The sequence below is a fragment of the Adiantum capillus-veneris genome, chromosome 1 (assembly GCF_014529385.1).
Source record: "Adiantum capillus-veneris isolate H3 chromosome 1, ASM1452938v2, whole genome shotgun sequence".
NCBI classification, from domain to species: domain Eukaryota; kingdom Viridiplantae; phylum Streptophyta; class Polypodiopsida; order Polypodiales; family Pteridaceae; genus Adiantum; species Adiantum capillus-veneris.
This window is the reverse complement of record NC_140931.1, coordinates 61386754-61403169: the sequence shown is the minus strand read 5'-3', so window position 1 is coordinate 61403169 and position 16416 is coordinate 61386754. Positions and strand designations below refer to the sequence as shown.

The window sequence follows — 16416 nt, the reverse complement described above, 5'->3', positions numbered from 1 at the left end:
TAGAAGAGAAAGAGAGGGGCACACCCATTGACATAGCCTCACCTTTACCTACAAGAGCACAATTTTCTTGAAGCAAAATCATGAGTATTTGAAAATGACTCTTTGTAAAGGTGAGTGTTGCTTTATTAGTGCGCTCTACTTTTTCTTTGTGACAAATGTGTTATCACTGGCATGCACTGCTTCTCTTGATGCAGTTGATGAAATTCTAAGCTAGATAGTTCTCTCTCTCTCTCTCTCTCTCTCTCTCTCTCTCTCGGCACGCACACGAGCACCGTCTATCTGCTCATGTTCACCACCGATCTAATGGATCGCAAAGAAAAGCATGAAACAAGACTTTCTAGACGCCAGTGTAGATGCTTGAGCACTTGTGCTCGATCCATTGACGGACGGATTAGCTTTAGTGAAGTCAATTGCACAATGCCATACACATAGGCTGGGTTGAGACGAGGCCGAAGCAAGAGGAAGACACTAGTGCAAAGAGAGAAGCAAACCTGCCAAAACTTTGGCTTTTCCAGTTCGTCTCTTTAGCAAGCCCACACACGCGCGCGCGGCTACCACTGACACAGACATTCACCTACCAACCCACACCCTCTTAGGGCCTACATACACACTCCCCAGATCACGCATCCCCTGCCCAATCTCAAAACGCACACTCTCGCACGCCCACAGCGACGATCATTGAGCACGCTGCTGCTCCCATGTCGGCGAACTTCAGCAGCCTCGTGCCTCAGCCCCACTCACAGCCGCGTGCCCATGAAAAGCCTGCAGCTCAGTCCATCAACATTATCCCACTCCACATGCCCACATCAAGCAATGGCTCTCTGGAAGAGATTCTTCCTCTCCATTCTGAGAAGACCCCAACCATGGATACATCCAGAAGCAGAGAGATTGTCATGCACTCTCCTAATGCCAACATCGATGGCATGCTCGACATCACACTCCACCATGCGTCCAACATCCACAATATCTGCATCTATGGTAAGCAAGATGTGTATGCAAAGTTTTCCATCACTCAAACCCAAGACACTGTTTATTCCACTCAACCTGTCCGTGGGGGCGGCAAGAACCCTGTGTTCAACCAAAGCTTACAAATACTGATATCCAAGCTCGATGCCGTGCTGAAATGTGAATTGTGGATGATGAGTTGCGCTCGCAACTATCTTGAAGATCAGCTACTTGGGTTTGTGCTTGTGCCCCTGTCTGATTTAATGGGTATGGGGAAACAGACACGCGACTACACATTGACCTCAACGGAGCTCTTTCATACTCCGGCAGGGACTGTGTCTCTTTCTCTCATGTTCTACAAAAGGAACGCACAACTGCTTCTCTCTACCATGGTATCAGATGTTTCAAAGCTTCATGTAAGCGAAAATGGCATGGGTTCGTATGCACATTCATTAGAGGAGGATGGAAACAACGCTGACAATATGAGTGGTTGGAATGCCAGAACAACAACTGGGAAGGAAGACAAGGGTCAGACGCCTGTGGACTATAATAGCATTGAGTTTCCTGACTTGCAAGTCGCATCTGAGAATCAACAACTTGTCTCCATATACATGAAAATGGCGTCCAGTGACTCAAACATGGATGACATTACAAGCACCAGAGATGGTTCTCAAGAGCAAGATGGAGGAAGTAGTGTCTTCCCGGACCCTGGGCATGCAATGAATGATTTGGAAGATGTTTCACAAAGACATGTGCATGCAGGGGGAGATGATCCGAAATCAGAGATGGTGGAAGGGGACTGTGAGATGGCATTGAGCAATGGGGATGAGGAGAACTATGCGATGAGCGGCGGTACCTCTATTTGCGCGTCTCAGAAGACAGATGCGGTAGGGAATCTGCCCATAATCCAAACAAGGGGAGCATGTGCATCAAAAGAGGAGATGGTTGACACGATGAAGAGCAAGGCTTTCAACAGTCCCGTATGTAGTAGTAGCTCTCAAGCCGTTCCTAGTCCTACTAGCATTTCATCCAGCTTGGGTCTTTCATCATCTGATGACAAGACAATGGGAAGCTCAGACGGACAAGAGAGCATCTCTTCTTTCACAGATCGTCCTCCTGCACTTGTAAGCATCTCATTAGATCCAGAAGTACCTGTGGTGCAACAGCAAATAGTGGATATGTATATGAAGAGCATGCAACAGTTTACGGAGTCCTTGGCAAAGATGAAGCTACCTTTCGATACGGAAGGCTCCACACAGAGCTCGGGTGAGCAATCAAGAGAACAACCACAATCAGAAAAGAAACATGGAGTGCCGGAACCTGTGGGGAAAGATGGGCATAGGGTGTTCTATGGGAGTAGAGCTTTCTTTTGAGCATGCTAAAGTTCACTGAGAAGGCTTATCCATGCACCGCTGGCTTCAAGTTTGTGTGGATTTTCGTCATGAAAGCAAATGGTAATGATCTCAGCTACATCTTTTTGGAGCATACACAAAAGTAGTAAAAGCTTAGAAAGCTTGAAGCATACGCCCGAATGCACATACATACACAGTGTCATCAATGTTAATGAATAAACATGATGCCTACCAGCCAAGTTGGTAGAGTGATGCATCAATTATACTGCAAATTCTAGGAGGTTAATATAGCATAGGTGGTGAGGAGGTTAACAACTTAGTGGCCAAGGCTATTTGAGTTGTGAATAGCAGCGGCATGCCTAAACAGTTTGTACATGTCGCGGGTTTCTGTTGTCAGATGTTAAATCTAACATAGTCAGTTGCATAGTGTTTATGTAGGAGGTGACACTAGTCAAATTTCAGTTGCTAATGTATAGTGCAAGTTTGCCCTTATGACTTTGAATGATGGCTCTGAACGAATGTTCATATCCTTGTACTTTTTTGTACACATTTCAAAATGTGGTTCATGGGGGATGCCGATGTTTGGCTCTTGTTGAACAATACCCTTGTAACAATAACATGAAGTGGCAAGACAGGTAAAAGTTTTAGGGGTCATCGTAATATCTTTGCATTACAATTATGTACACTTCATAGATGAATGTGCGACATTAGAGTAGGTAGGTAGGACTACAAGAAAAAGGTTTTTAGTGGGCTTGAATTGGAATCTGACAAATACCTAGCCTCTATTTACATATACACCGGCTAATGCCCACCATATATGTAACCTATGTTTACATGTACATCCTCTTAAGGACTGTTATAGTGCTGTAAAATCCAGGGGGAACTAGTAATGAACTTCTCACAATGCTTATATTCAGTCCAAGGTGCAGCTTATGTCTTTGTAAGTGTGTGTGTGTGTGTGTGTGTGTGTGAGAGAGAGAGAGAGAGATCCCAAGAGACCTTAAATATCTATTCGACAAGGAGAGAAAGAGAGTGATGCCATCAAAATTGGGTCTTTTAAATTGTCATCATTACCGTCCGCATCATCAGCTTTTTGCGGTGCTTGTTCGAGTCATCCTCCTCCTCCTAATGTTACTAGCCTTCCTTAGCATGTTTACCTTACCACACTCAATAGTTTAAAGCTCGTCTTTTGGTGCACCAGCCAGTAGTTGGAGAGCTATGATATATGAAAGTGGCACTCCAGAGTCCATATTTATTGATCACCTCTCTTTGAGAGAGAAAAAATTTGTTTAATTTTAAAGCATTTACAGCTCTCCTTATAAACATTCAATTTTTCTTGCCATTGCAAATGCTTGTTCCACATCTTTCCTCATGGTAGTTGATAGGGTCTTGCTTCTGTGGAGCTTGACGCATTGAGGTAGGCTTCTTTAGTCGCCAACTGCCTCTTTGTGTCCTTGGGGTCCGTAACCTCAAGTTAAAATTGTGCTTGATCCATCTCCATCTTTTTTTGTGTGGATTTGTTTTCCCCAGCTTGAGAATCACTTTGTGCTTGATGCATTTATGGCAACCGCTATTCATCGTAAGGTATTCAGCACATCATCAACGTCTATTTGACCCGGTGAATCCATCAATGTGACTTGGCCCTCCAGGATTACATTCCAATACCCATGCTGAGTACTTATAGTCACTCTAGAGGGACTTGAGGCTAAGCTTATTGGGTGGATGTCGAGGAAATTTCAGCCCTTGTAAAACAGTAAAAGCCCCGTGCTTGCATCTCACGATGCCTTGTTTTATCATACTCAATTTCTTTTAGCATATCAGTGAGAATCACATATTTTCATATGAGCTGTCTTTTTGTGATTAGGTCAGTCTTCCATAGTAGTGCCCTCATGCTTCCTCCATACCATGCCTAGGATACTCTAATCCCATCCATTGGCACATTCCACTAGATTCTCTTTTTGTCCGTCTCAACGTGGGCTGGTCCATGAATCCATTTATTGTCATGCCTAGTTGCCATCATGACAATATACTTATTTATATTGAAAATTGGAATGTTAAAGCATCACATGGAATCCATACCCTCTTTATATGGGAAGCATAAGAGCAATTTTTGCAACAAAGCTCACCTAAGCTATCCATGCATCCATATGATAGCTCGAGCTTGTCTTACTCTCTATTTTTGGTGCTCTCTCTCTCTCTCTCTCTCTCTCTCTCTCTCTCTTGTGTAGCACCTTCCTATGCAAACCTAGTTCAGCTTAAGAAATCCACATGCTCATTCCTCAATGGCATAGTTATCATCTTGTACCTATTCTTTGACAAAAATTGACCTCCCGTTGAATCTATCCTAGCTTGTGGGAAATCCTAAACTCTTGTCAATAGGAATTGGCGTGATCTATCATTTTGCTGATGGTGCAAAGGAGAGAGTGGCGATCACATGAGTGGGAAAGAGCCCTATTATTTGCAAATGCCTAGAGTTGACTATCCTTCAAGTGCTTCTCTTTTTTTGGTAGAGCTCGAGAGCACCCTTGCTCAACCTTACTTTGATAATCTCTTGCAAATTGATTTGACAATCACACTTTTTTGCAGCTACTGTTTTGGCATCTCAAGTGACTTGCCCAATGTGAACCCATTTTGGCTCTTAGGTATTTATTTTGCATGTCTGTCAAAGTTTGGGTAGGGCAATTGACTGAGGTTGGTATATATGCAACCCCTTGCCTCCATTGTATTACACACATTCAATTATTCATTGCCAAGGTTGATTGGTTCAGGAGACTCTCTCTCTCTCTCTCTCTCTCTCTCTCTCTCTCTCTCTCCTTGGTCTCTACACTTCCTCATCGTCGACTTTGACATGGTATTAGAGCTTTGTGCTCTGTGACCTTGGTAGAGCAAGGCGCTTTATTGAGAAGAGTAAAGTGCATCATGGAGTAACTCGTTGAGAAGAAGAGTTGAGAAGTTGTCAAGAACCCCGTCATGCCTCGGGCCTGTGTATTCCAACACATCAAGCAATCTCAACCGTCCATTGCATTAGCATTCTAATAATGAACAGAACAAATGCATGACGGATGGGAATCTCCCTCACCCCCACTGTTCCAAGACACGAAACAGGCTCGGCCTTCGCCTCGCCTATTCCAGCCCGGAACAGTGGGGGTGAGGGAGATTCCCCACCTCTTCTTTGCTGGCGTTGTCATCCGGCACCTCCTCCAGTTGCATTTTGAAATGCTAAAGAACTTCTCCTTGTCGGTGCCGCTCACTCCCCCTTGGCTTGTTGCTATTGTCGCAAGGTCTCCTAACGTTTTAAAACGCTACCAGGTAGCACACCTTGACCGTGAAAGGACAATTCTCCACACAGTCCCTACCTGCCATGCGTTGTAGACCGCAAGTACCAGATCCTCTCGTCGACGCCGCAGAGCCTCCGCCACGCCAGCGTTTTAAAACGCTCCACCTATCCTCATTCTAGTCTTTTGGCAACATCAACCACAACACTTTCTCCTCTTTGGCTGCGTTGCCCTTAGTCATCCCCACCTTGTGACCTACCTCAACATCATGAGCTTCTGCGAGGGAGGTATCGCATACCTAGCTACCAGAAGTCTTCCAAACAAAGGCAATACCAGTCTACCGGACACAGTTTGAAGGAGTCTACTGGTGGGCAGTGTGTTGATAGAGGAGGAACAAAAGTGAGTTGAAATTTTAGTTGGAAGCACGGATCTTTTGAGTAGCTTTGGAAAGGCGACATGCATAGGCATCGAAGTTTTGGGTGAATGGTTTGGGATTTGTACCAAGCCTCTTTGGGAGTTGTGTACGAGGCTTGCAAAAGGCATCAAAGGTGTTTTGAAGAGCGACTTTCTTGGAGTCACCTCCTTGTGCAGAGTTTCGAGAACAGTGTGGCCACCCTGTACATGTGGGATTGTGGAGCCCTCTATGCAGTGTGTCTGGAGCAGCTTGGTGCAAACCTTGCGGCCACCTTTGAAGCCACTCTTGTGCAAGGCCTTGGAAAGTTTTGGATCCACTTGGGAGGAGAGGATTTTGGAATTGTATGGCCATTGGCATGCGAGAAGGAACTAAAGATTGGCATGAGAGAAGGAACTAAAGTATCCAGATCTTGGAACTTCAACATGGCCTCCCCTTGCTCGAGCGCCACCAACATCAACCAAAACCAACAAATGGCTATGGACATCAGATCAACCACCATCCAGTTAGCTGCCTATGCACTGTCACAGTTCTCAAGGAAACCTACAAATCGTTTGGCTCAAGATTGTGAAGCCAAAAGCAAATGAACGAGTTCGCTAGAGGACAGAGGCAAAGGCAAGCTTGATAAGGATGGTAGTAACAGTACTCAGTTAGCTGCCTCGATACCCATAAGGTTCGACAACAAGTGTTATGAATGGGACATGACGCTTTGTTTGGCTTGGGAGTTTGAAGCCAAAGGCAAAAGCAGGAACTCATAGGAGGACAAAGGCAAAGGCAAGTTGAACAGAGATGACGGTAATAAAAATTTGACATAGGAGATGGACATGGCACACGTGGTGTTGACCATAGTGGCCACGACACCAGATTTTTAGTCAGAGGACAGATGATGCCACTAGCTTCAGCCAGAGAGAGGCTTGTGAGTGGCAGAGAGGGGCAAATAGTGCTCCGTATAATTAATTTGGACCCTTGTGTTGGAGTTTAAGTTATCGGTGTTTGAACCCATGAGTCAGAGTTCAAGGCACATGCACTCGCGGGGGGTCACTTAAAAATTATGTGACTATCATGTGAGTGTAGCAAAAGGGATCATTAAATTTCATTTTTTCTTCACATTTTCACATACTTAAGGGCACTGTAAAATAGAGTTGGAAAAAATTTTTACGGATTGAATAGGAAAAGGGTGTATTATATTTGTGAAAAATTCACAAATAAATAGTCCTTGAATGCATGCGATATACACAACTTCTATAGAATGACCCCCCCCCCCCCCCCCCCCCCCCCCCCCCCCCCAACCCGAGCACATGCATATGGCAGGGAACCAATCAGACGTATCTAAAACACTATGGACGAGTGCACCAATCCATTGTTGTTGGTCGGATCATGGACATGATGTGTTTCACTATTCATTATCTTGGACGTGATGTGTTCACCGTTCACAAATGGGGATTTTTGGATGTCAAGTGGTCTACAATTTAGATTTTCTAAAAAGGCAACCGATGCACTATGGATGAGTACACCAATCCATTGTTGTTGGTTAGATCATGGACATGATGTGTTCCAAAATTCATAATCTTAGAGATTATTTTGGACGTGATGTGTTCACAATCCACGAAGGGGGATTTTTGGACGTAGTGTGGTCTACAGTTCAAATTTTCTAAAAAGGAAACCGATGCTCAAGATGGCATTCTTTTAAGGTACAAAGTCGAGGTAGCAAGTCCGAGGTGTATTCAACAAGGAGATGTTGTTGGGATGTCCATGGTAGCTTCTTCATCGACTTGGTCTCACTATTTATGTCGACTATGAGGTGCAGAGAGGGTGTTAGAGTTTTGGCATCTCAAGTGAACTGCCCAATGTGAACCCATTATTTATTTTGTCTTTTAGGTATTTATTTTAGTTATTTGTCAAAGTCTGGGTAGGGCAATTTACTTGAGATTAGTCCCCTTGCCTCCTCTGTATTACACACATTCAGTTCTTTATTACTTTGTTAGCGTAGGAGCCAAAATCTCTATGGTGCCCTCTCATTAACCCACGTGGCTAAAAACCTCTAAAAAAAACTATGCCGTCAAAAGCCAGGTTCCCAGAAGCGCAGCAGCTCTATCGCCAACCTGAAGTCCGCTAGCTTAGCCGTCTCCAGCCTCCCTCTCCTCTGCAGCATAATGTTATTTGGCTTCACATCCAGATGCAACACTCTGTTCTCCTCTGGCAGAACCTGAGAGCGATGACCATGGCCTTCACCACCAACGCCCCCTCATGGCACGTCATGTAGAGCCCCTTCCTCCTCCTCCCATTCATCATGTCAAGTGACGTTCCACCTTCGCACAAATCCATCGCTACACAGGGCCCCCCATTGCCATCTGTCAGATGCACGTTACACAGCCTCACTATCGGCATTACTGCTGCGACCGCGTGAGTGGATAGGCGCTGCATGATGCGGATCTCTGCCCCAGCCAGCCGAAGCTGGTGCTTGCGGTGTGTTTCATGAGCAGAAAGCTCTTTGACCAAGATCTTGCAGGCCATGGTATGATCTGCCCCGCAAGGCAGCAGCTCTAACTCGCCGCTGCTGTTACTTTGATGATTCCTTTTGACTTTGAATACCTGCCCATAGCCTCCCTCGCCAAGAGATCCTATTATTGCCAGATTGGATATGGTGACCATGGGCAACCTCGTACTGTCGATACTGCTGCATGCTGTCACCAAGGGCATCCATTCCTGCACTTCTTTGGTTACAACCAAGGGAGCCTGATCTGTATGGCCACCAGCTCATACTGTTGCTGAGCATTATTACCCATCATGATCTCTCTCTTGGATTTAGGTTTAGGCGTCCGCAGCAGGACAGGATGGCGTCTGCCAGCTTGCATCGGAGTAGTACATTGAGGATCCGGTAGACACACTGCCTTTGTGGTATTATAAATGCTGCCTTTTTCATTGTTGTGCTTCACAATATGCTCCTTCGACGACGTGCAGATACCGATGCCTCCCCTGTTGTTGGGCTTCGCATGCCTCTGCCGTGCATGCGCGGCCGCTGTTTGTTGTGACGTTGTAGTACTTTTTTGTAGAGCTGGGCGGGGGTCATGCTTGACCACCCAATATTGGAATACTCCACGTGCAGGAGCTGCTGCAGCTATCCGACCAACAATCTTGGCTTTGATTTGGTCGTGGACACGTGAACTACGGTTGTTGACTGCAACTGGCCTTATATTGGCAGCGGTCGGAGCAGTATTGGACAGCTGCTTGTCAGAGCGGTGCTTATTCACCTTGCGATTCCGGCGGGTCATTATAGCTGGGCCTTGATCAGTAGTGATCAAATTACTTACTGGAGCTGATAGTGCAGAGACGTATCTAATGACGATGGCAAGCTTATCTGATACAGGTGCTACTTGCTGCTAGCGACGTTGACAATGATGCAGGCTAATTAGCAGCAGCCACATGATCATCTCGTCCAGCGCAGTACTAAGCTGGCCAGCAGGCTAGCTGGGAAAGGAGGCTGTCGAGATCAGGACGTTCGGGCTATATGAGCAGTTAAATAATTAGAGGGCCTAACCGGAGATACCTTAGCTGCATCTGGTAGTCCCTCAATCCATCATCCCTTTCGCTTTCATACCGTTGCCTACAACTTGCCGATGTGCTGATTGCTGCTACGACTAGCTATGATTTTGTAATGTCCTATTAACCTTTCCGATATTGCTAAGAACATCCTTGACAGTACTCACACTCACGACGAAGTTATTGCAACATTATGTCCTCATGAAATAACATAAGATGCCACAAATGTTAAATCAAAATTTTCAAAGGTTAACATTAAATCAAACAGAGAACCCAAACAACCTGATATTGTGAGACCTCTTAGGAAATCACCAAAGCATGAGACTTCTCAAGTATATAGTAGGTTGTTGAGCTTTTTTCATGTTTTTTTTTTGTTCAGAATGGGTAGGTCAATTCCAACCGATCTGATTGAGCAGCAAACAAAATTTGAGACTGTAATGTATAAGTTGCAATTCTGCCTTTACCCAAATTTGCAAGAGTGGGTGCTCAGATACTACATGCATAAATGGAGTGAGTGAATTCCATGGCCATTTCAACCACCTACCCCATGGCATCCACATTACATCACTTGGAATACACTCGGTCGACAAATCACCATCGACATCGCCGTACTGGCTAGTTGCTCCACAAAACACCATTGTATTCTGTTCGTACAGATTGCGCACGTGCTCGCCTACTCGAGACTATAGAAATAAATTACTCTAATGTGGTCTCCAACCACCTTCAGCCAGCTAAGCAATTCGTTTCACTCTACTTTCCTGACAACCAGTTAACCACACGTGAAACTTTGAAGAGCATCTTACCGATGTAGCCCTCTGTTCCTGCATCAAAAACTCCCATTGATATGTGTTGTTACCTTGTCCTCCTCCTCTTCTCCTTTTGTCCATTGCATAGTAAAGTAGTCATTGCTTGCTACATTTCAAGGTCTTCCCAACTCTCTCTTGCTTACTTCCATTCTTAATTCATCAACATTTTTTTCGCATACTCTCTACATCAAATCATTTTAGTGACTTATACTCACTTAGGGTAACAAGATTTGTGCAAAACAGATATAAGCGCTCTCTCTCTCTCTCTCTCTCTCTCTCTCTCTCAGCTTTCATTTCTACGTTCTTCTTTACGGATGTACACTCTTGTTCAGTGCTTCCATGAGAACAAAATAGTAAATACAATCTTGTATGTATGAGTGACTTCTACTCACTTAGGATAACAAGATTTCTGGAAAACAAATAATAATTAAGCGCGCGCATGTGCTCTTTCTCTCTCTCTCTCTCTGTCCTTTCACTTCTATGTTCTTGTTTACTGATGTATACTCTTGTTCAATGCTTCGATGAGAACAAAATAGTAATTATAATAGTGCCATTGCAGTCATGCAGGCTAACAAAGCGCTCTAGTTGCCAAGGTTGATTGGTTCAGGAGACTCTCTCTCTCTCTCTCTCTCTCTCTCTAGTCTCTATGCTTCTGCGTCTAAGCAAACAACATGCACATGAAAACATATATCTAGGTTGGATTGATCAACAAAGATAGCTTGCTTAAAACGTTAGAAAAGCCTCTTGATGATGTCATGGCTCAACAAGAGCATGACCTTGTAATTTTTTTGGCCTGCTCAATATAATTCACTCACAATTGTGAGTTTTGCAAAAGAAAAAAAAAAAAGAAAGGATACCACCCTTTACCTAACTACTTAAGCAAGGGAGGGATGTACTTGGTATTTGCTCTCTTACAGAAGGGGGGGGGGGGGGGGGGGGGGGGTTGCCTAGCTCCTTGCCTTAATTAGATTTAGAGCATATGACCTAGCACTTGAGCATGAGTCTGTCATGGTCACCTCCTATGAGGAAAGCACCCAACTAATTAGGTCTAGTGGATCACCTGCTTTCTAAGAGAAAGCAGTCAACGATAAGTTTTCTTAAACTACCACAACTTCCATTAGTCCTTGGCCTATACCCTTCAACTTGACATTATCTCCCTTACCCTCGTTAAAAAACATGGACAATAGAATTCAACAAGCATAAAAAATTTCCACAATTCCCAAGTACCTGGACTAGTCAAAACTTGATCAAGTATAAATATAACATACTTGGGCCTCAATATAACCCTTAGGCGATTGCTCCAACATGATCCCCAATATTTTTTGGTTTCCTAGTTTGGTGCAAAATTTTCCAGCAGTTACCCCAATGCACTCTCAAGCTTTGATAACATACATCTTATCACTATTCAGCATAAAGAGAGTGTAGAGTGATGACCCTAGGTAAATTATTCTTTTCCACTTATATAATGAGGGAAACTGTCTTTATCATAACACTCATGGTACTTGAGAATTGGGGAGGGATGTTCTTTTGTCTGAGCATCAACACATGCGGACAATTGGCTTCAAACATCAAACTATTATGCTCATAGCTACAATCTAATGAAGGACCCAACTATCATCCATCACTTCTAATCCTTGCCTTTAAGTGAGAGACTTGTGGGTACATTGGCTTGAACCCATGCAAAGTACAACTTACCTATTGAGATCTCCCCATTCACTGAGAAAATTATCTATGGTACCTTTGTTACAGTTCTTTTTATAAGCACAAAATTTGGTTGGCTTCATGCTCTTTAGTAATTCTGCCTTCTTTCGAATCCAAATATGGTAATAAAGCAATGTCAGTATAATTGCTAGCCTTGCGGACATGTTCTTCTACTTGAGAGTGTTCCTAGAGAAGGTGTACTATCCTTGGCAATAGATGGTGCTCTTGCTATGGCTTGTCAAGAAGTAAAATTAACGATGAGATTTATCAATCCAATAACATTCTCATTTACTGAACTAATTTTTTAGTAGTTCTACCACTTCTTTTGGGTGAAAAGATGGTAACAAATCAATGTCAATAGCATTAGAAAATTTCGGAGGTCTTTTGGAGGACCTTTTAGTAGAGAGAAAAAAAAGAGCTCCTCCAATGAGAGAAGGGCCAACGTTACGTAGAAAAATAAATTCATAATAACAAAAATATGAAAAAGTTATCACCTACTCATTCAATGAGACAACGATCTTCGAAAACGGTCGCCTTTTCATTAAATGCAATTTTCTTTTTCACAAGGTCGGCGTTGCTCATTCAATATGGCTTTTGACATCATGGAAATTTGAAAAAAATCACAAAATTTTCAACTGGTGTCAGAAATTGATGATTTTGACATTGACAATGCGTCCGAAACGCCCAAAAACTTAACTTTCGACTGCTTACTTGCCATGTTTTGACGCGGAGAAAATTTCTAGAAACCCCTAAAAAGGATTTTAGCCTAACGGCGCATGAGGGGCACATTAACTTCTTCTAGAATGGCCTCCGTGCGCCGTTTGGCTAAAACCTCCTTTCACGGGTTCAATTCTTACTTAAAACCCCCTTTTAGGGTTTTTTGGACATTTTCTCCCTGTTCGGGCGTCTGAACATGGCAAGTAGACAATCAATCTTTAAGTTTTTGGGCATTTTGGACGCATTGGTGGTGTCAAAATCATCAAATTTTGACACTAGCTAATAGTTTGTGATTAAAAAAAAAAAATTTCAATGATGTTGAAAGCTGTATTGAATGAGTGCCGCCGACCTCATGAAAAAGACAATCGCATTTAATGAAAAGGTGATCGTTTTTGAAAAATGCCAAAAAGTTAGGTTAAATTTTCAGAGTATCTAGTTGTCCTTTTGGACGCACTCAATAAGTGCAAAGGCATTTTAAAAAGATTTTCTAGAGAGAGAAATAGAATTCCTTAAAAGGCCCTCCAAATGACCTCCAAAATCTTCTTCTGAATGCCAACTTTGTAGATAGCTTTTTCTCCTATTGAGGTTGTTACTAGAGCATTGTAGTGTCGACAACAAAATGTTTCTCTTGCTATGGCTTGTTGAGCTATAATAATAATTATGAGATCTATTAATCTAATAACATTCTCATTTAATGGAGAGAGAGAGAGAGAGAGAGAGAGAGAGAGAGAACCACCATCCTTTGCTCCATGGAGGGGAAGAAAAGAAGGGGAAGGGGGTTTGAGTTTGAGCATATAAATTAGTATTAAGTGACAGAGACTCGAGAGTCAAGGCTAATTTGATAGGCTATTAGAAACTATTTAAGGGTCGTCACAAAAATTGGAGAGATTCTAGAGAATTGAGGGTTTATGGAGAGATGTTCATTGTTTGGCTTGCATGGAGACTAAGGAACACACAACATTTAATGAGAGGGGGTGGGGGGATCGATCGCTCAGAAGTCCAAGGTAGACTCTCGAGGCGGGCTAAACCCGTGCCTCACAAAAATTTAGGCAAAAGGGAATCACGACAGCACAAAGAATTAGACTTTGTCAATTGGTTTCGAACCCACCACCTTGCAGCTCAGGTTTAGGGTCATATGGGCTAACCAACTCACCCACGTGCACATGTTGTATCCATGCCCGTTTTTATGATCTTTTATTCGAAGACAACATGCAATGCTCGGGTTTAAGAGGTTCAATTTGTGGTCGGGTTTAGTTTTAATGTGATGTTTGCGACTACGATTGCACATATTTTTGTGTGTGGACTTGTGAGCCGGGGAACCCCTCATCACCTGTCATTAAATGTTGTATGTTACTTAGTCCTCGGTGCTTGGTTTGGATACATTGAAATGGTTGTTCATCATGATTTCATATGCATGAATGTATGCATTTATTCACATAATCAAGTACCTACACATATACGCATTGGTAAGTACTTGCATAGCTCATGAGTGAGCGCGTGTGTGTTAGCTCATCATCTTCTCTATTCTTTTCTTTTGAAGAAATGGCAAGATTGATTAAAAACTTTTTTATTAATTTATTTTTAAAAGGCATGTTACTAAGACAATAATTAATGCCTTGACTTTTAATCAATATCTAGAAATTCACTGTAATAAAAATTCTCAATGAATCAATATCTAGGAATTCACTTTAATAAAAATTCTCTCATTGAGATGTTATGGCAGTGGGCCCATAATCAAATGGGTTTATTGTATAAGAGCTAGTTTAGAGACACCAAAGTTGAACACAATTGCTCTTTACGTATAGTGGATGATTTTGTGCTCATTGGATGGATGAGAAAAATGGCTTTCACACGATATTTGAATCCACCCAAGACGATGCTATTTACACCTCACGCAAAAAATCATCACTTTTGTATTGAAGGAACATGAGCACCAAAGGAAATGACAAGATCGTTCTAGATTAGAGACTGCCACATTTGGGTCTTGAACTCTAATTTCTGCCAATGGGGCATGCGCACATCATAGAAGCTATCCAACAACCCAAAAGAGTTTGTCTCTTATGTGTAAGCTTGTCTATATTGTCAAGCCAAGGGTCCAGAGGCCATGGGCCAGTCTAAATCGAGCTCGGGCGCCGGGCAAGAGGCAGGGATTTGAGGTAGGATTCAGACTCCCTTGTCTCACATTGGTATTAGAGCTATTTTGCACAAAGCAAGGCATCGTCTATACTTACCAAAAGTTTGTGTGTGGGAAGCCGTGGTGGAAAAGACGATCGATAGAGAAGTGGTGTGCTTGTGGGGGAAAGGAGGCCAAAGCGAACATCACCAAATCGCCCGTAGACTAGCTTGGTAGATTTGCACCACCGCAAGGGGGGCTTTTTGTTTCTTGAGCGGCCCTCGTTAACCGAGTGGTGCAAAGCTTGCTTCTTTTCCCTGTGCTACTACCGTTGTTGCAGCTAAACATTGTCGACCCAGGGAGAAGCCTGAAGCAGGTACATGAAAGATAACAGGTGGGTGGTATAGTACTTGTGCAACTGCTTGATGCAAGGTATGCTCGGCACTGGCAGGAAGTGTATGTCAAATGTGGATTTTAACATACCAAGGGTGGTTTTCAAGCTCAACTGATCGGGATACTTAGAAGTGTCAAAGGTTGGTTGGATGTCACCGTTAGCTAGTGCCATGATATGTACTATGTTGAATGTTTTCACTATTTTGGCAATGTCAAAGCTCTCTGGATGGATGAAGCCCAATGGTTAGCAGCTCTCCAATCCGGGGTTATGGTGGCTCCAATTTGTCAACGTTCATGGTAATCATGCCATTCCTAATTTCCTGGTGTGATGCTTTTCATCCGAGATACATTTTGCGGAAAGAATTATATCCGGCTGCGGCCATATGGTTATCGGTGTGAGAAATGCTCGTTTTAATAAAGCTTCGTGTGGGGCAGAGCTTTAAGCGGGGACGATGAGGAGCTAAGAATAAGGTTTTAAATCTCGGCAATCAGGGGGGGTGTGAAAGATGGCTAGGATGGCAGCTCAAGTGGTGGAGTATTTTGAGCCAAGGCAAGGGTTTTAGCATTAAAAAAAAAAGCCGCTGCGACTGCAGCATGCGGCAGTTGCATGGCATCAAAAGCTGGCGCTAAAGGTAGGGGGGACTCCGAGAGCTAGTACAATTGGTACAAAAGGAGCTGCATTGGGGGACCCTCGCAAACAGGGAAGCTTGGTCGTGAGCAAGAGGGAGGCCGCGAGTTGTGGGGGCTCACAATATAGAGGGGGCGAAAGGTTGTAGGAGTTAAGGAGGGCCTTGAGAGAGTCTGCGACTTCAGAGAAAGGAGCTGCAAATGAGTGCGGGCTTGAGGGCCTATGGGAGAGGCCGAAGGCCTACACGTAAGACAAAGTCGGGGGCGAGTTGCAGGCTGCCAGTTGTTGCAGAAGGGATGATCGAGGGTCTGTAGCAACTCAGAGAGAGCCCAGTGAACTTGGGAAGTTTTCTGTGGCCGTAGGGAAGACCAAGAAGTGGCCAGTTCATTAACCGCATAAGGGGTGGCCGAGTGTTGTTGTGGGGTAACGAAGGGCTGGTAGAAGACCACCAAGCAAGGTGGGTATAGGGGTGATACCTACGGTGACCTTTGGGTTGCTGTGAGAAGTTTGCCAGCTACAATTAAGAGAGGGACG

At 43.8% G+C, this 16416-nt stretch overlaps 1 protein-coding gene across 1 annotated transcript; it reads left to right on the top strand.

The window, feature by feature from the left end:
• Window positions 1-267: 267 nt before the first annotated feature.
• Window positions 268-3213, top strand: LOC147464877 (uncharacterized). Its single transcript, XM_086516951.1, has one exon. It carries the CDS (start codon window positions 699-701, stop codon window positions 2316-2318), a length of 1620 nt encoding a protein of 539 aa, XP_086373077.1. The 5' UTR covers window positions 268-698; the 3' UTR covers window positions 2319-3213.
• Window positions 3214-16416: the final 13203 nt, after the last annotated feature.